The sequence below is a fragment of the Balaenoptera musculus genome, chromosome 17 (genome assembly GCF_009873245.2).
Source record: "Balaenoptera musculus isolate JJ_BM4_2016_0621 chromosome 17, mBalMus1.pri.v3, whole genome shotgun sequence".
NCBI classification, from domain to species: Eukaryota; Metazoa; Chordata; class Mammalia; order Artiodactyla; family Balaenopteridae; genus Balaenoptera; species Balaenoptera musculus.
This window is the reverse complement of record NC_045801.1, coordinates 36,838,524-36,862,493: the sequence shown is the minus strand read 5'-3', so window position 1 is coordinate 36,862,493 and position 23,970 is coordinate 36,838,524. Positions and strand designations below refer to the sequence as shown.

At 37.8% G+C, this 23,970-nt stretch overlaps 1 protein-coding gene across 1 annotated transcript in view; it reads right to left on the bottom strand.

Annotated features, from left to right (window-relative positions):
- Nucleotides 1-623: 623 nt before the first annotated feature.
- Nucleotides 624-23,970, bottom strand: part of RGS22 (regulator of G protein signaling 22) — a 196,896-nt gene continuing 173,549 nt past the window's right edge. Inside the window, exons 24-27 of the mRNA XM_036830350.1 lie at nt 23,327-23,425; nt 2,043-2,136; nt 1,845-1,925; nt 624-695 (exon numbers count right to left, since the gene is read on the bottom strand). Of these exons, the coding sequence (XP_036686245.1) occupies nt 685-695; nt 1,845-1,925; nt 2,043-2,136; nt 23,327-23,425 (285 nt within the window). The 3' untranslated portion in view covers nt 624-684. The remainder of the gene's footprint in view (nt 696-1,844; nt 1,926-2,042; nt 2,137-23,326; nt 23,426-23,970) is intronic.

Here is a 23,970-nt window from a genome sequence, read left to right as displayed (position 1 = left end):
ACACTAAAGTCTGAGAACCACTGCTTTAATACACGGTTTCTTTAGAGTGGGATAGGGATAGGGATAAGGTGGGGAAGGCTCTTCCCTCTATGTTTTGGGTCAATTTATTGCTAGGAATATTAGTCCCCTAACCACTTGCCGAATATATCTGCTAACCAAGTACAGCTAACCCTTGAACAACACTGAGGGTAGGGGTACTGAACCCTTCACAAAGTTGAAAATCTGTGTATAACTTATAGTAGGCCCCTGTATCCACAGTTCCTCTGTATGTGCAGTTCTGCATCTGTGGATTCAACCAACCACAGATCTTGTAGTAATGTAATGTTTACTATTGAAAAATATCTGCGTATAAGTGGATCTGTGCAGTTCAAACCTGTGTCGTGCAAGGGTCAACCGTATAGTGAGTGCTCAAGGAATATTTGTTGAAAGACTACTTGAGGAGCAAAACATAGTTCCTTAACGTGGGCGATAAGCAAAACATTTTGATTCTTCTAACCTAGATAGAAGTCATTTTATCCTAAATAAGTTAAAAATTTTTTTATAGTCTTGTATGTCGTGTGTACAGAAGAGACTTCGTTTTCAAACTGTGGAAGTAAAACAAGCTAAACTTTATTTAGATGATAGGCTTGCTCTAAAGCAGACCGTCAAAAACTCACTTGAGCTTCCATGTTAGTTAAATTTGGTTTAAAGAATTCCTGCAAAAAAAAAAAAAAAGAAGAAGAAGAAGAAATGATTGAAACATAAGCTGCTAGAGAAAATTTAAATCCCAACCAACAAAAACAGAAACGTACAGAGTTGTAAGAAGGATCAAAAAAGTTAACAAATGTGTCAGCACACCCTAAATGTTGGAGGGACTGTGAGGTTGGTCTAAGGGGTGGGGGAACTGACAGAGGGCACAGTGGGTAGGATAAATCAGAAGAGAAAAGAGATGAGCAGGCTAAGAGCATAAAGGCCTGCTCGTCAAACCCTCCCAAGAACCAGAAAACTAAGGATTTTCAGAAACAAAAATCTAAGCTACAAGACGGAAGATAAGAGAAAAGGGGCTTTTACTGGGTTCTTTAAGTATTAGGTCAATGGGTTACACACATTACATTATACTAGTATACTACTTTGTAAGGGCATTGTTAAACTCTAATGCTAGTATCAAAACTGTATAATCACATCAGTATCTGTATGAGAGAAGGACCCCAGCTTGATTTTCAGTTCTTTATTTTCAGTTCCTTCTTATATTCCCATCTTGGGAAAGTGGAACTTAGACAAATTCAGCTTGGGAAACCTTGGGATACTGAGCCCACTCTTCCATAAATGTTCTTTGTGGAAGAGAAGACTAGATAAGGAGTAGACAGAAGGAATAAATTATCATTCCCCAGGGGTCTTCCTATTCAGGAGACTGTGCCATTCAGAAGGGAGGCAAGGTGCTCCTAGCCATCAATTTGCTACTGGACAGTGTAAGTGTATGTGTGTGTGTTTTATGTGTGCACTGTGCAGGTGTGCATGTGCATTAGTGTGTGAGTCAGAGGGACATGGATGGGACTGATCAATTCAGTCTATGACTTATCTTGTACCTATCAGCAGCAGCGTATACACTTCCATGAGTGCTGTCACTCTGGAAGTATAATGTAGTGTTGGGTATATGTCATAGTCTTTCCTCCTCAGCAGAGGAGAAAAAAACAGAGACAGACGGAACACACACACACTCTGAAATTCTCCTAACTTGGGGGTCAGAGCAGTTGGGAAGGAATCAGTCCTCATCCCTTCCTACCCTCTCCAGATGGCCAGGTGAGAGGTAGAGTTCTAACAATAAGGAAGAAAGAACTGAAGACAGACTATCACATGAAACTCACTCTGGATGTTGTGGGAAGATATGGTCTTTTTCAAAGACATAGCGGAAGCAGTAGACTTGAAATTTGTAAAAGATGGTGTGGCTGCACAAAAATAAGAGAAATAAGGGAAACAGTGAAGTAATCATTAACAAAGTCCGTTAATATTAATCTGTAATAGAAGATAACAAAGCAACCCTGTAAGCAAAAAGCAAAAATTACCTGCAAACAACTTTGTTTCTAGTTCTTCTTGAATTTTAAGAAGAATCCTTTCCTGTTCTAAGGCTTCTATGTACTTTGAGTAGCACCAGGTTGGCTAAAAAAACAATTTTCAAAATTAATTTTGGAAATATTTGCCCCAGGAAATAAACTGAAGGTAAGATAGTATCAGCTCCCTCATTTAAACCGTTTACTCTAGAAGAACACATATAAAGTAACATGCACATTTCAAAAATTTATATGAATTTTCACAAACAGAACTTACTGATTTAAACTTTTAACTGGGTACCAAAAATTATTATGGATCTACATTTATGTAGATACATTTATGATGAAGTAAAGGGATTTTTCTATAGCCTTGACCTAAATTTTTAATAATTTAATTTTTCTTCTAGTTTTATTGAGATGTAATTGACATATAGCACTGTTTAAGTTAAAGGTGTACAACAATAATGATTTGACTTACACACATCATGAAATGATCACAAGAGGTTTGGAAAACACCTATCATCTCACATAGACATAACATTAAAGAAATAGAAAAAAGAATTTTTTCCTTATGATGAGAAGTCTTAGGATTTACTCTCTTAACAGCTTTCATTTGTAACATACAGCAGTGTTCATTATTTTTATCATGTTGTACATTACCTACTTAGTACTTATTTATCTTATAACTGAAAATTTGTACTTTAGATTACGTTCATCTAATTCACCCTCCCTCCACTCTCCACCTCTGGTAGCCACAAATCTGATCTCTTTTTCTATGAGTTTGTTTGTTTTGGAAGTATAATTGACCTACAACACCACGCTAGTTCCTGGTGCACAACACAGTGATTCGATATTTCTATACGTTAAAAATGATCACCATGATAAGTCTAGTTGTCGTCTGTCACAATAAAGATATTACATAATTATTGACTATATTCCCACACTATACATTTCATACCTCTGACTCATTTATTTTGTAACTGAAAGTTTGTACCTCTCACTACCACTTACGTATTTCTCTCCTCCTACCAATACCCTCCCCTCTGGCACCTGTTTGTTATCTGTGTCTAAGACTCGGTTTCTGTTTGGTTCCGTTTGTTCATTTGTCTATCTCTGACTTATTTCACTTAGCATAATACCCTATAGGTCCATCATGTTATCACAAATGGCAGGATTTCATTCTTTTTTATGGCTGAGTAATATTCCGGTGTGTGTGTGTGTGTGTGTGTGTGTGTGTGTGTGTGTGTGTGTGTACCACTTCTTCTTTATCCATTCATATATTGATTGGCACTTAGGTTGCTTCCATATCTTGGCTACTGTAAATAGTCTTGCAATGAACATAGGGGTGAATGTATCTTTTAGAATCAGTGTTTTTGTTTTCTTCACAAATACTCAGTAGTGGAACTGCTGGATCTTATGGTAGTTCTAGTTTTAAGTTTTTGAGGACTCTCTGTACTGTTTTCCATAGTGGTTACACCAATTTACATTCCCACCAACAGTGTACAAGTGTTACATTTTCTCCACATCATTGCCAAAACTTATTTGTTGTTTCTTGTTTTGTTTTATTTTTATTTTTATTTACTTATTTTTTAACATCTTTATTGGAGTATAATTGCTTTACAATGGTGTGTTAGTTTCTGCTGTATAACAAAGTGAATCAGCTATATGTATACATATATCCCCATATCTCCTCCCACTTGCGTCTCCCTCCCACCCTCCCTATCCCACCCCTCTAGGGGGACACAAAGCACCTAGCTAATATCCCTGTGCTATGCAGCTGCTTCCCACTAGCTAACTATTTTACATTTGGTAGTGTATATATGTCCATGCCACTCTCTCACTTCGTCCCAGCTTACCCTTCCCCCTCTCCATGTCCTCAAGTCCATTCTCTATTTCTGCGTCTTTATTCCTGTCCTGACCCTAGGTTCTTCAGAACCATTTTTTTTCTTTTCTTTTTTTTTTTAGAATCCATATATATGTGTTAACATATGGTATTTGTATTTCTCATTCTGACTTACTTCCCTCTGTATGACAGTCTCTCGGTCCATCCAACTCACTGCAAATAACTCAATTTCGTTTCGTTTTATGGCTGAGCAATATTCCATTGTATATATGTGCCACATCTTCTTTATCCATTTATTTGTCGATGGACACTTAGGTTGTTTCCACGTCCTGGCTATTGTAAATAGTGCTGCAATGAACATTGTGGTACATGACTCTTTTTGAATTATGGTTTTCTCAGGGTATATGCCCAGTACTGGGATTGCTGCGTTGTATGGTAGTTCTATTTTTAGTTTTTTAAGGAAACTCCATACTGTTCTCCATAGTGGCTGTATCAATTTACATTCCCACCAACAGTGCAAGAGGGTTCCCTTTTCTCCACACCTTCTCCAGCATTTATTGTTTGTAGATTTTTTGATGATGGCCATTCTGCCTGATGTGAGGTGATATCTCATTGTAGTTCTGATTTGCATTTCTCTAATGATTAGTGATGTTGAGCATCCTGTCATGTGTTTGTTGGCAATCTGTATATCTTCTTTGGAGAAATGTTGATTTAGGCCTTCTGCCCATTTTTGGATTGGGTTGGTTTTTTTTTTTTGATATTGAGCTGCGTGAGCTGCTTGTATATTTTGGAGATTAATCCTTTGTCAGTTGCTTGGTTTGCAAATGTTTTCTCCCATTCTGAGGGTTGTCTTTTCATCTTGTTCATGGTTTCCTTTGCTGTGCAAAAGCTTTTAAGTTTCATTAGGTCCCACTTGTTTATTTTTGGTTTTATTTCCATTTCTCTAGGAGGTGGGTCAAAAAGGATCTTGGTGTGATTTATATCATAGAGTGTTCTGCCTATGTTTTCCTCTAAGAGTTTTATAGTGTCTGGCCCTACATTTAGGTCTTCAATCCATTTTGAGTTTATTTTTGTGTATGGTGTTAGGGAGTGTTCTAATATTCTTTTACACTTAGGTGTCCAGTGTTCCCAGTACCACTTACTGAAGAAGCTGTCTTTTCTCCATTGTATATTCTTGCTTCCTTCATCAAAGATAAGGTGACCATATGTGCTTGGGTTTATCTCTGGGCTTTCCATCCTGTTCCATTGATCTATATTTCTGTTTTTGTGCCAGTACCATACTGTCTTGATTACTGTAGCTTTGTAGTAAAGTCTGAAGTCAAGGAGCCTGATTCCTCCAGCTCCGTTTTTCTTTCTCAAGATTGCTTTGGCTATTCGGGGACTTTTGTGTTTCCATACAAATTGTGAACTTTTTTGTTCTAGTTCTGTGAAAAATGCCATTGGTAGTTTGATAAGGATTGCATTGAATCTGTAGATTGTTTGGGTAGTATAGTCATCTTCACAATGTTAGTTCTTCCAATCCAAGAACATGGTATATCTCTCCATCTGTTTCTATCATCTTTAATTTCTTTCATCAATGTCTTATAGTTTTCTGCATACAGGTCTTTGTCTCCTTACGTAGGATTACTCCTAGGTATTTTATTCTTTTTGTTGCAATGGTAAATGGGAGTGTTTACTTAATTTCTCTTTCAGATTTTTCATCATTAGTGTATAGGAATTCAAGAGATTTCTGTGCATTAATTTTGTATCCTGCTACTTTACCAAATTCATTGATTAGCTCTAGTAGTTTTCTGATGGCATCTTTAGGATTCTCTATGTATAGTATCTTGTCATCTGCAAACAAGTGTCAGTTTTACTTCTTCTTTTCTAATTTGTATTCCTTTTATTTCTTTTTCTTCTCTGATTGCTGTGGCTAAAACTTCCAAATCTATGTTGAATAACAGTGGCAAAAGTGGGCAACCTTATCTTATTCCTGATCTCAGTGGAAATAGTTTCAATTATTCACCATTGAGAATGATGCTGGCTCTTGGTTTGTCATATATGGCCTTTATTATGTTGAGGTAAGTTCCCTCTACGCCTACTTTCTGGATGGTTTTTTATCATAAATGGGTGCTGAATTTTCTCTAAAGCTTTTTCTGCATCTATTGAGATGATCATATGGTTTTCATCCTTCAGTTTGCTAATATGGTGCATCACATTGATTGATTTGTGTATATTGATGAATCCTTGCATTTCTGGGATAAACCCTGCTCGATCATGGTGTATGATCCCTTTAATGTGCTGTTGGATTCTCTTTGCTAGTATTTTGTTGAGGATTTTTGCATCTATGTTCATCAGTGATATTGGCCTGTAGTTTTCTTTCTTTGTGACATCTTTGTCTGGTTTTGGTATCAGGGTGATGGTGACCTAATAGAATGAGTTTCAGAGTATTCCTCCCTCTGCTATATTTTGAAAGAGTTTGAGAAGGAGAGGTGTTAGCGCTTCAGTAAATGTTTGATAGAATTCGCCTGTGAAGCCATCTGGTCCTGGGTTTTTGTTTGTTGGAAGATTTTTAATCACAGTTTCAATTTCAGTGCTTGTGATTGGTCTGTTTATATTTTCTATTTCTTCCTGGTTCAGTCTCAGAAGGCTGTGCTTTCTAAGAATTTGTCCATTTCTTCCAGGTTGTCCATTTTATTGGCATATAGTTGCTTGTAGTAATCTCTCATGATCCTTTGTATTTCTGCAGTGTCAGTTGTTACTTCTTTTTCATTTCTAATTCTATTGATTTGAGTCTTCTCCCTTTTTTTCTCGATGAGTCTGGCTAATGGTTTATCAATTTTGTTTATCTTCTCAAAGAACCAGCTTTTAGTTTTATTGATCTTTGCTATTTTTTCCTTCATTTTTCATTTATTTCTGACATGACCTTTATGGTTTCTTTCCTTCTGCAAACTTTGGGGGGTTTTTGTTCTTCTTTCTCTAATCGCTTTAGGTGTAAGGTTAGGTTGTTTATTTGAAATGTTTCTTGTTTCTTAAGGTAGGATTGTATAGCTATAAACTTCCCTCTTAGAACTGCTTTTGCTGCATCCCATAGGTTTTGGGTCGTTGTGGTTTCATTGTCATTTGTTTCTAGGTATTTTTTGATTTCCTCTTTGATTTCTTCAGTGATCTCTTGGTTATTTAGTAGTGTATAGTTTAGCCTCCATGTGTTTGTATTTTTTTACAGATTTTTTCCTGTAATTGATATCTAGTCTCATAGCTTTGTGGACGGAAAAGATACTTGATATGATTTCAATTTTCTTAAATTTACCAAGGCTTGATTTGTGACCCAAGATATCTATCCTGGAGAATGTCCCATGAGCACTTGGGAAAAACAGTGTATTCTGTTGTTTTTGGATGGAATGTCCTATGAATATCAATTAAGCCCCTCTTGTTTAATGTATCATTTAAAGTTTGTGTTTCCTTATTTATTTTCATTTTGGATGATCTGTCCATTGGTGAAAGTGGGGTGTTAAAGTCCTCTACTATGATTGTGTTACTGTCGATTTCCCCTTTTATGGCTGTTAGCATTTGTCTTATGTATTGAGGTGCTCCTATGTTGGGTGCATAAATATTTACAATTGTTATATCTTTTTCTTGGATTGATCCCGTGATCATTATGCAGTGTCCTTCTTTTCTCTTATAATAATCTTTATTTTAAAGTCGATTTTGTCTGATATGAGTATTGCCACTCTGCTTTCTTTTGATTTCCATTTGCATGGGATATCTTTCTCCATCCCCTCACTTTCAGTCTGTATGTGTCCCTAGGTCTGAGGTGGGTCTCTTGTAGACAGCATATATACGGGTCTTGTTTTTGTATCCATTCAGGCAGTCTATGTCTTTTGGTTGGAGCATTTAATCCATTTACATTTAAGGTAGTTATCGATATGTATGTTCCTATTACCATTTTCTAAATTGTTTTGGGTTTGTTATTGTAGGTCTTATCCTTTTCTTGTGTTTCCTGCCTAGAGAAGTTCCTTTAGCATTTGTTGTAAAGGTGGTTTGGTGGTGCTGAATTCTCTTAGCTTTTCCTTGTCTGTAAAGGTTTTGGTTTTCCGTCAAATCTGAATGAGATTCTTGGTGGGTAGAGTAACCTTGGTTGTAGGTTTTTCCCCTTCATCACTTTAAATATGTCCTGCCACTCCCTTCTGACTTGCAGAGTTTCTGCTGAAAGATCAGCTGTTAACCTTATGGGGATTCCCTTGTATGTTATTTGTTGCTTTTTCCTTGCTCCTTTTAATATTTTTTCTTTGTATATAATTTTTGATAGTTTGATTAATATGTGTTTTGGCTTGTTTCTCCTTGGATTTATCCTGTATGGGATTCTTTGTGCTTCCTGGAGTTGATTGACTATTTCCTATTCCATATTAGGGAAGTTTTCATCTATAATCTCTTCGAATATTTTTTTTTCTTCTTCTGGGACCCCTATAATTAGAATGTTGGTGCCTTTAATGTTGTCCCAGAGGTCTCTGAGGCTGTCCTCAATTCTTTTCATTCTTTTTTCTTTATTCTGCTCTGCGGTAGTTATTTCCACTATTTTATCTTCCAGGTCATTTATTCATTCTTCTGTCTCAGTTATTCAGCTATTGATTCCTTCTAGAGAATTTTAAATTTCATTTATTGTGTTGTTCATCATTGTTTGTTTGCTCTTTAGTTCTTCTAGGTCCTTGTTAAATGTTTCTTGTATTTTCTCCACTCTATTTCCAAGATTTTGGATCATCTTTACTATCATTACTCTGAATTCTTTTTCAGGTGGACTGCCTATATCCTCTTCATTTGTTTGGTCTGGTGGGTTTTTACCCTGCTCCTTTGTCTGCTGTGTATTTCTTTGTCTTTTCATTTTGCTTAACTTACTGTGTTTGGTGCCTCCTTTTCGCAGGCTGCAGATTCGTAGTTCCCGTTATTTTTGGTGTCTGCCCCCAGGGGTAAGGTCGGTTCAGTGGGCTCTGTAGGCTTCCTGGTGGAGGGGACTGGTGCCTGTGTTCTGGTGGATGAGGCTGGATCTTGTCTTTCTTGTGGGCAGGACCGCGTCCGGTGGTGTGTTTTGGGGTGTCTGTGAACTTATTATGATTTTAGGCAGCCTCTCTGCTAATGGGTGGGGTTGTGTTCCTGTCTTGCTAGTTGTTTGGCATAGGGTGTCCAGCACTATAGCTTGCTAGTTGTTGACTGGAGCTGGGTCTTAGCATTGAGATGGAGATCTCTGTGAAAGCTTTCACCGTTTGATATTATGTGGGGCTGGGAGGTCTCTGGTGGACCAATATCCTGAACTCGGCTCTCCCACTTCAGAGGCTCAGGCCTGACACCCGGCTGGAGAACAAAGACCCTGTCAGCCACTCGGCTCAGAAGTAAAGGGAGAAAAAAAAAGAAAGAAAGAAACGAAAAAATATAATAAAATAAACAATGTTATTAAAATAAAAATTTTTTTTAAATTATTAAAAATTAAAAATTAATTAAGAAAAAGCAGGAAGAGAACAACCAAACCAAAAAACAAATCCACCAATGATAACAAGCACTAAAAACTATACCAACAAAAAAAGGACAGACAGACCTGTAAGACAAATGGTAAAAGCAAACCTATATAGACAAAATCGTACAAAGAAACATGCACATACATACTCGCAAAAAGAGAAAAAGGAAAAAATATATATATAAAAATAAAAAAGGAAGAGAGCAACCAAATTAATAAACACATCTACCAATGATAATAAGCTCTAAATACTAAACTAAAGTAAACATAAAACCAGAAACAAATTAGATGCAGAAAGCAAACCCCAAGTCTACAGTTGCTCCCAAAGTCAACCGCCTCAATTTTGGGATGATTCGTTGTCCATTCAGGTATTCCACAGATGCAGGGTACATCAAGTTGATTGTGGAGATTTAATCCGCTGCTCCTGAGGCTGCTGCGAGAGATTTCCCTTTCTCTTCTTTGTTCGCACAGCTCCTGGGGTTCACCTTTAGAGTTGGCCCCGGCTCTGCGTGTTGGTCGCCTGAGGGTGTCTATTCCCCACCCAGACAGGACGGGGTTAAAGGACCGGCTGATTAGGGGGCTCTGGCTCACTCAGGCCGGGGGGAGGGAAGGTACGGAATGTGGGGCGAGCCTGTGGTGGCAGAGGCCGGTGTGATGCTGCAACAGCCTGAGGCATGCCATGTGTTGTCCCAGGGAAGTTGTCCCTGGATCACGGGACACTGGCAGTGGCGGGCTCCACAGGTTCCTGGGAGGGGTGGTGTGGATAGTGACCTGCGCTTGCACACAGGCTTCTTGGTGGCTGCAGTAGCAGCCTTAGTGTTTCATGCCCGTCTCTGGTCTGTGCTGATAGCCGTGGCTCATGCCCGTCTCTGGAGATTGTTTAGGCAGTGCTCTGAATCCCCTCTCTTCACGCACTCCGAAACAATGGTCCCTTGCCCCTGAAGCAGTTCCAGCCTTTTTCCTGTACTCCCTCCCGGCTAGCTGTGGTGCACTAGCCCCCTTCAGGCAGTGTTCACACAGTCAACCCCAGTCCTCTCTCTGGGGTCTGACCTCTGAAGCCCGAGCCTCAGCTCCCAGCCCCCACGTGCCCCAGCAAGTGAGCAGACAAGCCTCTCAGGCTGGTGAGTGCTGATTGGCACCAATCCTCTGTGCGGGAATCTCTCCGCTTTGCCCTCTGCACCCCTGTTGCTGCACTCTCCTCGTGGCTCTGAAGCTGTCCCTCCACCCATCCCTGTCTGCCAGTGAAGGGGCTTCCTACTGTGTGGAAACTTTTCCTCCTTCACAGCTCCCTCCCAGAGGAGCAGGTCCTGTCCTTATTCTTTTCTCTGTGTTTTTCCTTTTCTCTTTTGCCCTACCCAGGTACCTGGGGAGTTTCTTGCCTTTTGGGAAGTCTGTGGTCTTCTGCCAGCGTTCAGTAGGTGTTATGTAGGAGTTGTTCCACATGTAGATGTATTTTTGATGTATTTGTGGGAAGGAAGGTGATCTCCACGTCTAACTCCTCTGCCATATTGAAGGTCCCTCATTGTGACTTAGATTTGCATTTTCCAATGGTTAGTGATGTTGAGCATCTTTTCATGTGCCTGTTGGCCACCTGTATGTGTTCTTTGAAAAAATGTCTATTCAGGACCTCTGTCCCATTTTTTTTTAAATTTATTTATTTATCTATGGCTGTGTTGGGTCTTCGTTTCTGTGCGAGGGCTTTCTCTAGTTGCGGCAAGTGGGGGCCACTCTTCATCGCGGTGCACGGGCCTCTCACTATCGCGGCCTCTCTTGTTGCGGAGCACAGGCTCCAGACGCGCAGGCTCAGCAATTGTGGCTCACAGGCCCAGTTGCTCCACGGCATGTGGGATCTTCCCAGACCAGGGCTCGAACCCGTGTGCCCTGCACTGGCAGGCAGATTCTCAACCATAGCACCACCAGGGAAGCCCCCTCTGTCCCATTTTTTACTTGGGTTTTTTGCTTTTTCAATATAGAGTTGTATGAGTTCTTTGTATAGTTTGGATATTAACCCTTTGGATATATTGTTTGCACATATCTTCTCCAATTCAGTGGGTGACGTTTTTGTTTTGTTGATAGTTTCCCTCACTGTGGAAAAGCTTTTTAGTTTGATGTACTGCCATTTGTTTATTTTTGCTTTTGTTTCCTTTGCCTAAGGAGACATATCCAAAAATTTTACTAAGACAGGGGGTAGACCTCAGTGGTAGAGCATTTGACTGCAAAAATTTTACTAAGACAGATGTCAAAGAATGTACTGCTTATGTTTTCTTCTAGAAGTTTTATGGTTTCAGGTCTTATATTTAAGCCTTTAATCTATTTTGAGATTATTTATGTATATGGTGTGAGAAAGTGGTCCAGTTCGATTCTTTTGCATGTAGCTGTTCAGTTTTCCCAACAACATTTAAAAAAAATATTTATTTATTTATTGATTTAGGCTGCACCGGGTCTTAGTTGCAGCATGCAAACTCTTAGTTGTGGCATGCGAACTCTTAGTTGTGGCATGCATGAGGGATCTAGTTCCCCAAAGAGGGATTGAACGTGGGCCCCCTGCATTGGGAGCAGAGTCTTACCCACTGGACCACCAGGGAAGTCCCAGCACAATTTGCTGAAGAGGCTGTCTTTTCCACATTACATATTTTTGCCTCCTTTGTTATAGATTAATTGCCCATATCAGTGTGGAATCATTTCTGGGCTCTTTATTTGGTTCCATTAATATACGTGTCTGATTTTGTGCCAGTACCATACTGTTTTGAAAACTGTAGCTTTGCAGTATAGTTTGAAATGAGGGATGTGTGATATCTCCTGTTTTTGTTCTTTCTTAAAAGTGTTTTGGCTATTCGAGGTCTTCTGTGTTTCTCACAAATTTTAGAATTATTTGTTCTATTTCTGTGATGAATGCCATTGGTATTTTGAGAAGCATTGCACTGAATCTGTAGATTGCCTGGGTATGTGGTCATTTTAACAATATTAATTCTTTCAATCCATGAGCACAGTATATCTTTCCATCTGTTTGTGTCATCTTCAATTACTTTCACAGGTACCTTGTAGTTTTCTGAGTACTGATCTTTTATCTCCTTTGTTAGATTTATTCCGAGATATTTTATTCTTTTGAATGTGACTGTGAATAGGTTTTCATTTCTCTTTCTGGTAGTTTGTTGTTATTGTGCAGAAATGCAACAGATTTCTATAGATTAATTTTGTATCCTGTAACTTTACTGAATTCACTGATGAGTTCTAGTAGTTATTTGGTGGTGTTTATAGGATTTTCTACATATAGTATCATGCCATCTATAAACAGTGACAGTTTTACTTCTTCCTTCCCAATTTGGATTCTATTTAGTTCTTTTTCTTGCCTAATTGTTGTGGCTAGGACTTCCAATACTATATTGAATAAAAGTGACCAGAGTGGGTATATTTGACTTTGTCCTGATCTCAGAGGAAATGCTTTTAGCTTTCCAACACTGAGTATGATATTAGCTGTGCACCTGTTATATATAGCCTTATTATGTTGAGATATGTTCCTTTATACCCACTTTGTTGAGTACTTTTATCGTAAATGTGAATTTTGTTAAAAGCTTTTTCTTCATGTATTGAGATGATTATATGATTTTTACTCTTCAGTTTGTTAATATGGTGTATCACATGGATTGATTTGCAAATACTGAACCATCCTTGTATCAGTGCGGTAAATGCCACATGATCATGGTGTAAGATCCTTTTAATGTATTGTTGAATTTGGTTTCCTAATATTTTGTTGAGGATTTTCACAGCTATGCTCATCAGTAATATTGGCCTGTAATATTTTCATGTGTGATATCTTTGTCCAGTTTTGGTATCAGGGTGATGCTGGCCTCATAGATTGAGTTGGGAAGCATTCCTTCCTCTGCAATTTTTTGAAATGGTTTGAGAAGGATAGGTGTTAACTGTTCTCTAAATGTTTGATAGAATTTAAATGTGAAACCATCTGGTCCTGGAACTTTTTTTTTTTTTAACATCTTTATTGGAGTATAATTGCTTTACAATGGTGTGTTACTTTCTGCTTTATAACAAAGTGAATCAGTTATACATATACATGTGTTCCCATATCTCTTCCCTCTTGCATCTCCCTCCCTCCCGCCCTCCCTATCCCACACCTCTAGGTGGTCACAAAGCACAGAGCTGATCTCCCTGTGCTATGCGGTTGCTTCCCACTAGCTATCTATTTTACATTTGGTAGTGTATATATGTCCATGCCACTCTCTCTCTTTGTCACATCTTACCCTTCCCCCTCATATCCTCAAGTCCATTCTCTAGTAGGTCTGTGTCTTTATTCTCATCTTGCCACTAGGTTCTTCATGACCTTTTTTTTTTCCCTTAGATTCCATATATATGTGTTAGCATACTGTATTTGTTTTTCTCTTTCTGACTTACTTCACTCTGTATGACAGACTCTAACTCCATCTACCTCACTACAAATAACTCCATTTCCTTTCTTTTTATGGCTGAGTAATATTCCATTGTATATATGTGCCACATCTTCTTTATCCGTTCATCCGATGATGGACACTTAGGTTGCTTCCATGTCCTGGCTATTGTAAATAGAGCTGCAATGAACATCTTGGTACATGACTCTTTTTGAATTATGGTTTTCTCAGGGTATATGCCCAGTAGTGGGATCGCTGGGTCATATGGTAGTTCTATTTTTAGTTTTTTAAGGAACCTCCATACTGTTCTCCATAGTGGCTGTATCAATTTACATTCCCACCAACAGTGCAAGAGGGTTCCCTTTTCTCCACACCCTCTCCAGCATTTATTGTTTCTAGATTTTTTGATGATGGCCATTCTGACTGGTGTGAGATGATATCTCATTGTAGTTTTGATTTGCATTTCTCTAATGATTAATGATGTTGAGCATTCTTTCATGTGTTTGTTGGCAATCTGTATATCTTCTTTGTAGAAATGTCGATTTAGGTCTTCTGCCCATTTTTGGATTGGGTTGTTTGTTTTTTTGTTATTGAGCTGCATGAGCTGCTTGTAAATCTTGGAGATTAATCCTTTGTCAGTTGCTTCATTTGCAAATATTTTCTCCCATTCTGAGGGTTGTCTTTTGGTCTTGTTTATGGTTTCCTTTGCTGTGCAAAAGCTTTTAAGTTTCATTAGGTCCCATTTGGTCCTGGAACTGTTTGATTACTGAATCAACTTCTTTACTGTTAATTGGCCTATTCATATTTCCTATTTCTTTCTGATTCGGTCTTGAGAGATTGTACATTTCTAGGAATTTGTCCATTTCATGTGGGTTGTCCATTTTAATGACATATAATTGTTTGTAGTAATCTCTTATACTCCTTTGTATTTCTATGGTGCCAATGTAACTTCTCCTTTTTCATTTCTGATTTTATTGATACGAGCCCTTTCTCATTTTTTCTTGGTGAGTCTTGCTAAAGGTTTATCAATTTTGTTTATCTTTTCAAAAACCAGCATTTGGTTTCATTGATCTTTTATTTACTTTTTTGGTCTCTATCTTATTTATTTCCTCTCTGATCTTTATTATTTCCTTCCTTCTGTGACTTTGGGCTTCATTTGTTCTTCTTTATCTAATTCTGTTACATGATAGGTTAGGTTGTTTATTCGAGATTTTTCTTCTTTCTTGAGGAAGGCCTATATGGCTATAAACTTCCCTCTTAGAATTGCTTTTGCTGCATCCCGTATAGTTTTTAAAAATTGAAGTATAGCTGATTTACAATGCTGTGTTAATTTCTGCTGTACAGCAAAGTGATTCAGTTATATATATATATTATACATATACACACATACATACAATCTTTTAAATATTGTTTTCCAATATGGCTTATTACAAGATATTGAACATAGTTCCCTGTGCTATACAGTAGGACCTTATTGCTTATCCATTCTATATATACTAGTTTGCATTTGCTAGCCCCAAACTTCCACTCCATTCCTCCCCCACCCCCCCTTCCTTGGCAACCACAAGTCTGTTCTCTATGTCTGTGAGTCTGTTTCTCTTTTGTAGATAAGTTCATTTGTGTCATATTTTAGATTCCACACATAAGTGATATCATATGGTATTTGTCTTTCTTCTTCTGACTTACTTCACTTAGTATCATAATCTCTAGGTCTATCCATGTTGCTGCAAATAGCATTATTTCATTCTTTTTTATGGCTGAGTAGTATTACATTGTATATATGTACCACATCTTCTTTACTCAACTGTTGATGGACATTTAGGTTGTTTCCAGGTATTGGCTATTGTAAATAGTACTGCTATGAACATAGAGGTGCATGTATCTTTTTGAATTATTGTCTGCATATATGCCCAGAGGTGGGATTGCTGGATCACATGGCAACTCTATTTTTAGTTTTTTGAGGAAACCCCATACTGTTTTCCATAGTGGTTGTACCAATTTACATTCCCCCCAACAGTGTAGGAGGGTTCCCTTTTCTCCACACCCTCTCCAGCATTTGTTATTTGTAGATTTTTTTAAATGATGGCCATTCTGACTCGTGCGAGGTGGTACCTCATTGCAGTTTTGATTTGCATTTCTCTAATAATTAGAGATGTTGAGCATCTTTTCATGTGCCTGTTGGCCATCTGTATGTCTTCTTTGGAGAAATGTCTGTTTAGGTTTTCTGCCCATTTTTCAATTGGGTTGTTTGTTTTTTTGTTGTTGAGTTGTATGAGCTGTTTGTATATTTTAGAAGTTAAGCCTTTGTTGGTTGCATCATTTGCAAATATTTTCTCCCATTCCATAGGTTGTCTTTTCCTTTTGTTTGTGGTTTCCTTTGCCATACAAAAGCTTGTCAGTTTGATTCACTCCAATTTGTTTATTTTTGCTTTTATTTCTATTGTCTTGGGAGACTGACCTAAGAAAACATTGCTATGATTTATGTCAGAGAATGTTTTGCCTATGATCTCTTCTAGGAGTTTTATGGTTTCTTGTGTTTAAGTCTTTAAGCCATTTTGACTTTATTTTTGTGTATGGTGTGAGGGTGTGTTCTAACTTCATTGGTTCACATGTGACTGTCCAACTTTCCCAACAGCACCTGCTGAAGAGACTGTCTTTTTCCCATTGTATATCCTTGCCTCCTTTGTCAAAGATTAATTGACCATAGGTGTGTGGGTTTATTTCTGAGCTCTCTATTCTGTTCCATCCATCCATATGTCTGTTTTTGTGCCAATACCACGCTGTTTTGATTAATGTGTCTTTGCATCCCATACAGTTTTGAGTGTTGCATTTCCATTTTCATTTATCTGGAGGTATTTTCTAGTTTCCTCTTTGATTTCTTCATTGACCCATTGGTTTTTTAGTAGATTGTTGTTTAGTAGATTGTTGTTTAGTCTCGTTTCATAACATTTGTTGGAGAAAATGCTTGATATAATTTCTATCCTCTTAAATTTGTTGAGACTTGTTTTGTGGCCTAACGTGTGATCTATCCTTGAGAATGTTCCATGTGTGCTCAAAAAGAATGTGTATTCTACTGTTTTAGGATGTAATGTCCTGTAGATATCTATTAAGTCCAACTGGTCTATTGTGTTATTTAAGACCACTTATGCCATACTGATTTTCTTTCTGGATGATCCGTCCATTGATGTAAGTGGACTACTCCTACTATTATTATATTATTGTCAATTTCTCCCTTTAGGTCTGTTAATATTTGCTTTATATATTTAGGTGCTCCTGTATTGGGTGCATATATGTTAACGCATATACTGTTCTCTTCTTGTATTGATTCTTTTATCATTATATAATGCTCTTTCTTTTGTTATAGTCTTTATTTTAAAGTTTATTTTGTCTGAGTATTGTTACTGGAAATTTGTCATTTCCATTTGCATGAAATTTCTTTTTCCATACCCTCACTTTCAATCTGTGTGTCTTGAGCTCTGATATGAACCTCTTGTAAGCAACATGTAGCTGGATTTTTTTGAATCCAATCAGCCACCCTATGACTTTTCATTGGAGTATCTAGTCCATTGACATTTAAAGTGATTATTGATAAGTATGTACTTATTTTGTTACTTGTTTTCTGATTGTTTCTGTAGTTCTTATCTTTTCATTTCTTCTTCTTTTAGTTTATTCTCTTGTGGTTTGATGATTTTCTTTAGTGGTATGCTTGTGTTCCTTTCTCTCCAATTTCTGTGTATCAATTGTGGGTTTTTGATTTGTGGTTTTAATGGGGTTCATATATGTTGATGTAAAACTATATCTATTTGTTTTAAACTGATAGTCATTTAAGTTCAAACATATTCTAAAAGCTCTACATTTTTTACTCCTCTCCCCCACGTTTTGTGTTTTTGATTTCATATTTAACATCTTCATGATTATCCCGTTTATTTAGTTATAGGTGATTTTACAAGTTTTGTCTTCATACTAGCTTATTTAGGTGGTTGATCCACAGCCATTACTATATATTTGACTTTATTAGTGGGATTTTTCCTTTTCTATAAACTCTTCTTGTTGTAGCCTTTTATTTCCTCTTAGAGAAGACCCTTAAACACTCCTTTTAGGGCCAGTTTCGTATTGAGAAACTCTTTCAGTTTTTGTTTGTTTGGTAAGTTCTTTATCTCTCCTTCAGTTCTGAATGATAAACTTTCCGGGCAGATTATCCCAGGTTGTAGGTGTTTCCCTTTCAGCACTTTAAATATATCATGTATTTCCCTTTTGGCCAGCAAACTTCCTGCAGAAAAATTAGTTGATTGCCTTATGGGGTTGTATGTGACGTTTTTTTCTCTTGCTGCCTTTAAAATTTTCTCCTTATCGTTAACTTTTGCCAATTTAATTATGATGTCTTGGTGTGGGTCTCTTGGGGTTCATCTTGTTTGGGACCCTCTGTGTTTCCTATATCTGTATATCTATTTCATTCTTCAGGTTTGGGAAATTTTGAGCCATAATTTCATGAAACACATTTTCAATCCCTCTCTTCTCGTTTTGGGACCCATATAATGTGAATGTTAGTACACTTGATGTTGTCTTAGAGGTCCCTTAAACTGTCCTCATTTAAAAATTGTGGTTTTCTTTTTCTTGTTCTTATTGGGTGATTTTCATTTTTCTCTCTTCCAGGTCACTTATGCATTCTTTTGTATCACATAGTCTCCTGTTAATCACTTCTAGTGTGTTTTTCATTTTAGGCACTGTATTCTTCAGCTCTGACTGGTCCTTTTTTACATTTTCTAGTCCCTTGTTAAAATGTTCACTGTGTTTTCCATTATTTTCACAAGTTCAGTGAACATTCTTATTACTAATGCTATAAACTCTCTAGGTGGTAAATTATTTATCTGTTTCATTTTTTTTTCAGAGTTTTTTCTTGTTCTTTCATTTGAGACAAATTCCTCTGTCTTCTCATTTTAACTTTTTTATATCTCTATGAAATTAGGTGAAACAGTTTACCTATCCTGGTCTTGAAGGTGTGTCCTTTTATGGGAGTGTCCCTCTGCAGTCATCATGTGCCCAGTGGTTTGGTGGGAGAGCTGGATATGAAGTGAGCACAGGTCACGTCTTCCCCCAGGTTGCTGTGGCAGTTATCACCTTTGTGGACTGCAGCCAGCACCAGGTATAAGCAAGGGCCTCTCCTATGCTCAGTGTCCATCACCACCCTATCAGGGGTGGGGGTGGGTCCAAAGTTGCTGGAGCAGAAGCACTGAGGATCAGGTCTGAGCTGGTTCCTTTCCCTCTAAGTGTGCACTCTCCTCCCTCCTGACAATGGCACCTTCACCTTAGAGGGAAAGAGCACCAAACAAAGAGGGGCCAGAGCAGGTTCCTAGTGCAGGCTGGGGCATGTGCTGGGATGGCCATGGGAAACTGGCCAGAGCCCTGGGTAGTTTCAATCTGCTTCCTCCACCTTGTTTTGTGAGTAAGCAAGCATGAGTGGAGTCTAGGTTTCTTACAGCCCTCCAGTAAGTCCTGCTGGTTTTCAAACCAGCTAAGGGGACTTGTCTTCCTGATGTTGGGTCTCAGAGCTGGGGTTCCCAATATGTACGTTGAACCCCTTACTCCCCAGGGAGGATCTCTGAGCCCATGATATCCCCCTCCTCTTCTGTGTCTCCTTCTAGGGGTGCAGGTCCTGACCTGATAGCTTCCCCTCACTTCCTACCTGACTCTGTAGATCTTTTCTTACAGCCTTGGTTGTAGAACTGTCTTTCTGCAAATCTAGTTTGTTCTCACAAGTAGATGTATTTTTGATGTGTTCGTGGGGGACCTGAGTTCAGCATCCTCCTACTCTGCCATCTTGATCTCCCAATCAAAAGTAATTTTTGATTGGTATGTTTTTATTGCCATTGTATTATTTGTTTTGGGGTTGTTTTGTAGTTAATTTTCTTTCCTTTCTTCTTTTGTTCTCTTCCCTTTTTATTTTATGACTACCTTAATGTTATGTTTATATTTCTTTTTCTCTTTGAGTGTGTACCTGTTATAGATTTTTGGTTTGTGGTTACCATGAAGTTTATATATAGCAATCTCTCTCTATATATGTTTATCTTATGTTGCTGATCTCTTAAGATCAAATGCATTTTAATGACCCTTCATTTTTTACTGCTCCCTCCAAATTTACTAGTTATGACTCCATATTTTACATCATTTTGTTTTTTGTATCCCTTAACTACATATTGTGGCTATAGATGATTTTATGACTTTTATTTTTTAACTTTCCTACTAGCTTTATAAGTGGTTAATACACTACCTTTACTATATATTTGCCTTTAACAATGGTATTTTTCCTTTTGTAATTTTCACATTTCTAGCTGTGGCCTTTTCTTTTCCATGTAGAGGAGTCCCTTTAACATTTCTCGTAAGGTTGGTTTCGTGGTGCTAAACTCTTTTAACTTTTGCTTTTCTGTAAAACTTTTGATATCTCCTTCAAATCTGAATGAAAGCCTTGTTGGGTAGGTTGTAGGTTTTCCCTTTCATCACTTTAAATATATCATGCCATTCCCATCTGGCCTGTAGAGTTGCTGCTGAAAAGTCAGCTGATAGCCTAATGCGAGTTCACTTGTACATAACTTGTTGCTTTTTCCTTGATGCTTTTAATAGTCTCTTTTTATGTTTAATTTTTGCCATTTTATTTTATTTTATTTTATTTTATTTTAGGTAAGAAGTGGGTTTATTTAGAGAGAAACACACTCCACAGACAGAATGTGGGCCATCTCAGAAGGTGAGAGTGGCCTTGGGAGAAACACATTCCACAGACAGAGCGCAAGCCATCTCAGAAGGTGGGAAAGGCCTAATTTTTGCCATTTTAAATAGAATGTGTCTTGTTACAGTCCTCTTTGATTTGATCCTGTTTGGGACTCTCTGTGCTTCCCAGACCTGGATGTCTGTTTCCTTTCCCAGGTTGGGAAATTTTCAGCTATTATGTGTTCAAATAAGTTCTCCACCCCTTTCTCTCTCTTTCTTCTCCTTCTGGGACCCCTATAATGTGAATGTTAGTGTGGTTGATGTTGTCCCAGAAGTTTCTTAAACTGTCCTCATTAACACATTTTTTTTCTTTTTTCTTTTCCACTTCAGTGATTTCCACTATTCTGTCTTTCAGTTCACTGATCTGTTCCTCTGTATCATTTTGTTGATTTCTTCTAGAGTATTTTTAATTTCAGTTATTGCATTCTTCAGCTCTGTTTGGTTCATCTTTATATTTTCTAACTCTGTTAAAAACTTCTAACTCTGTTCATCCATTCTTCTCCCAAGTTCTTTGAGCATCTTCATGATCATTATCTTAAACTCTTTATTGAGTAGATTGCTTATCTCCACTAGTTCTTCTTCTGGAGTTTTATCTTATTCCTCTGTTTGGAACATATTTCTTTGTCACCTCATTTTGCCTATTCAGTTTTATTTCTATGCATTTTGTAGGTTGGTTATGTTTCCTGATATTAGAGAAGTGGTCTTATGTAGGAAACATACTATGGGGTCAGAAGTGCACTCCTGTCTGGTCACCAGACCTATATGATTTAGGGATGCTCTCTCTGTGGACTGCCTGGGTCCTTCCGTTGTGGCAGGCTGACTGCTACAGGTGTGCTGGTAGGTGTGGCTGGCCCCGTCTGGTTGGTTGCCAGGACCTGCCTTGTGTAGGGGCTGTCAGCCACTGGTAGGGGGGCTAGGTCCTGGCACAGCTGGCTGCAAGGTCAGGGAAGTCTTGGTCTTGGTCCACCAGTTGGCAGGACTGGGTCATGAGACTGGTTTTGGAGCTAATGTAGGCTTGCTGATTGGTGGGGCTATGACCCAGGGCATCCCAGGATGGTGCTGGTCTACCAGTTGGTGGGTTAGGTCTTACAGCTGGCTGTGGGGCTGCTGTGGTCTTGGGGCTGTCTAGGCCCTTGATGTAAATTTTTAAACTCCCTGGCCCTAGGTTGGTGGGGCAGGGATGTGAGTGTTTTCGTGTACTATTTCTCAGTGAATCAATGTTGAAAAAGTTTTATAGCTTTCTTGACAGCTATTCAGTCACATTTATACATTCAATTTGACTATGAATTTAGGTGCTTAGGAAAGATCCAAGTTTTTTTGGGGGGGGGTAGTTATGCTTTTGGATCAATTACCATTCTTCAGTGTGCAAAATCTACCTGAAACAGATGCATATACAGAGCAGCCACACTTGCAAAATCATAGTGTATTATTATTTTACCAATTACTAGAGTAATTCAACATGTGTACCTTAATAGCAATAATAATAATAATAATTTATATTTATAAAATGCTTTTGGTTTCCAAAAGCTTTTTAGTTTCTTACAAAAGTCTTGAGATATATGACAGGATATCACCATCATCATCATCATCATCATCATCATCATCATCATCATCATTCCTTTCTCTCTCTTTCTCTTTAACAGATAAGGAAACAGGCTCAAAGGAGAAGTGATTTTTTTTTAGGCTTCAAAGTAATACTGACTTGTAAGTGACAGAGTAAAAATTAGAAGCCTAGTATCTCTAATTCCACATCTCCTCCCTTTATTTTTACACAGTGTTTCTGAAACTTAATGCTAGTTGTTTGCTAATAAATGTACTTCCAAATGGCATTATTAGGTATCACACACTTTTAGACATGTCTTTTTCAATATATGGTTCCACAAAATTGGACATTTCTCTTAATAATAGCTTTGTAGTCTATTGGTTATCTTAGCTGGGTAGCCGAACACATTTGACATTCTCAAGTATCAAAAAGATTGTTTCTTAAGCTAGTATTATCCTATGATACAAACAATTTCAATACCAGTCTTTAAAAATGGACATAAACTTATGAAATTACTGGGACATAATATTAATGTATGTTATACATGTAAGTATAAACATAAAAACTCTACATGTGGGCTTCCCTGGTGGCGCAGTGGTTGAGAATCTGCCTGCCAATGCAGGGGACACGGGTTCGAGCCCTGGCCTGGGAAGATCCCACATGCCGCGGAGCAACTGGGCCCATGAGCCACAATTACTGAGCCTGCGCGTCTGGAGCCTGTGCTCCGCAACAAGAGAGGCCACGATAGTGAGGGGCCCACGCACCGCGATGAGGAGTGGCCCCCGCTTGCCACAACTAGAGAAAGCCCTCGCACAGAAACGAAGACCCAACACAGCCATAAAAAAAAACTCTACATGTATTAGTTGATGATGATGTATTAGTCAATTTTATGACCACTTTAAAGATTTAAAAAACTGAAACTAGAATGTGACATGCTTTCTTTTCTTGACCCAAGAAGATATCAACCTATATATATTCTCTTATTCTATATCATTATCTCTTTTCCAATAAGATAGTTATTTCAACTTCTGCCACTAAAATCTTCTTCATATGTATCAAGAAATCATTTCCCCTGATTATGTTGTCCAGGATCAGCTGAAATTTTAATGTTCTCTGAAGGCTAAGAAAATTCTCTTCCAATCTCTCTTGGTGATATAATTTTAGCCTCATTTTCAAACAAACACAACTTTACTACTATAAAATGACTCAGTTATTGCATTCTGCTATCCAGTGCTCTACAGAAGAAGTGATATCTTTCCTGCTTACCTGTCGGCCGTATGCTTGCAGGCCTAAACCTGGGTCACTGATTAAAGTGGCTGTTTTGATAGCAGATCCTGAAGTACTTGGATATTGTTTGATTCCATCCTGTAATTATATTAAATTAAATTATTCCAAAAAAGGGGTAACACTATATTAACATAATCTTACAGTTCAGAAGTCATAACATTATATGAAAAAATATTTTGTGGTAAGCACCACACCACAAGGTTTCATCAAGTCAATGTCATGAATATGACATATTCTATTGTTATGATCTTTAATTTCTTTCATACTAATATAAAAATATTAAAAAATAAATGAGAGAAATTACAAAGTAGAATGTAATCATCACCCCCAAATTCTGGCTTCCAAGAAAAACCACTACAAACATTTTCATGAACATCCATCCAAACTTCTCAGTAGACAAATGCTTAGATATAATCTATAACTTGGATGTTGATTTTTTATTACCTAAATTTCATATAAATGGAATCACACTATACAAGCTCTTTTAAAATCTGCTTTTTCATGAAAAATATCATGAAAACATTTCTCTGAATAAAGAAAGAACAGGAATATAAGGGCAGGGTCTTTGTATCATTCACCAAGTATGCCTACTGCAGAACACAGAGTATATACTTAAATATTTG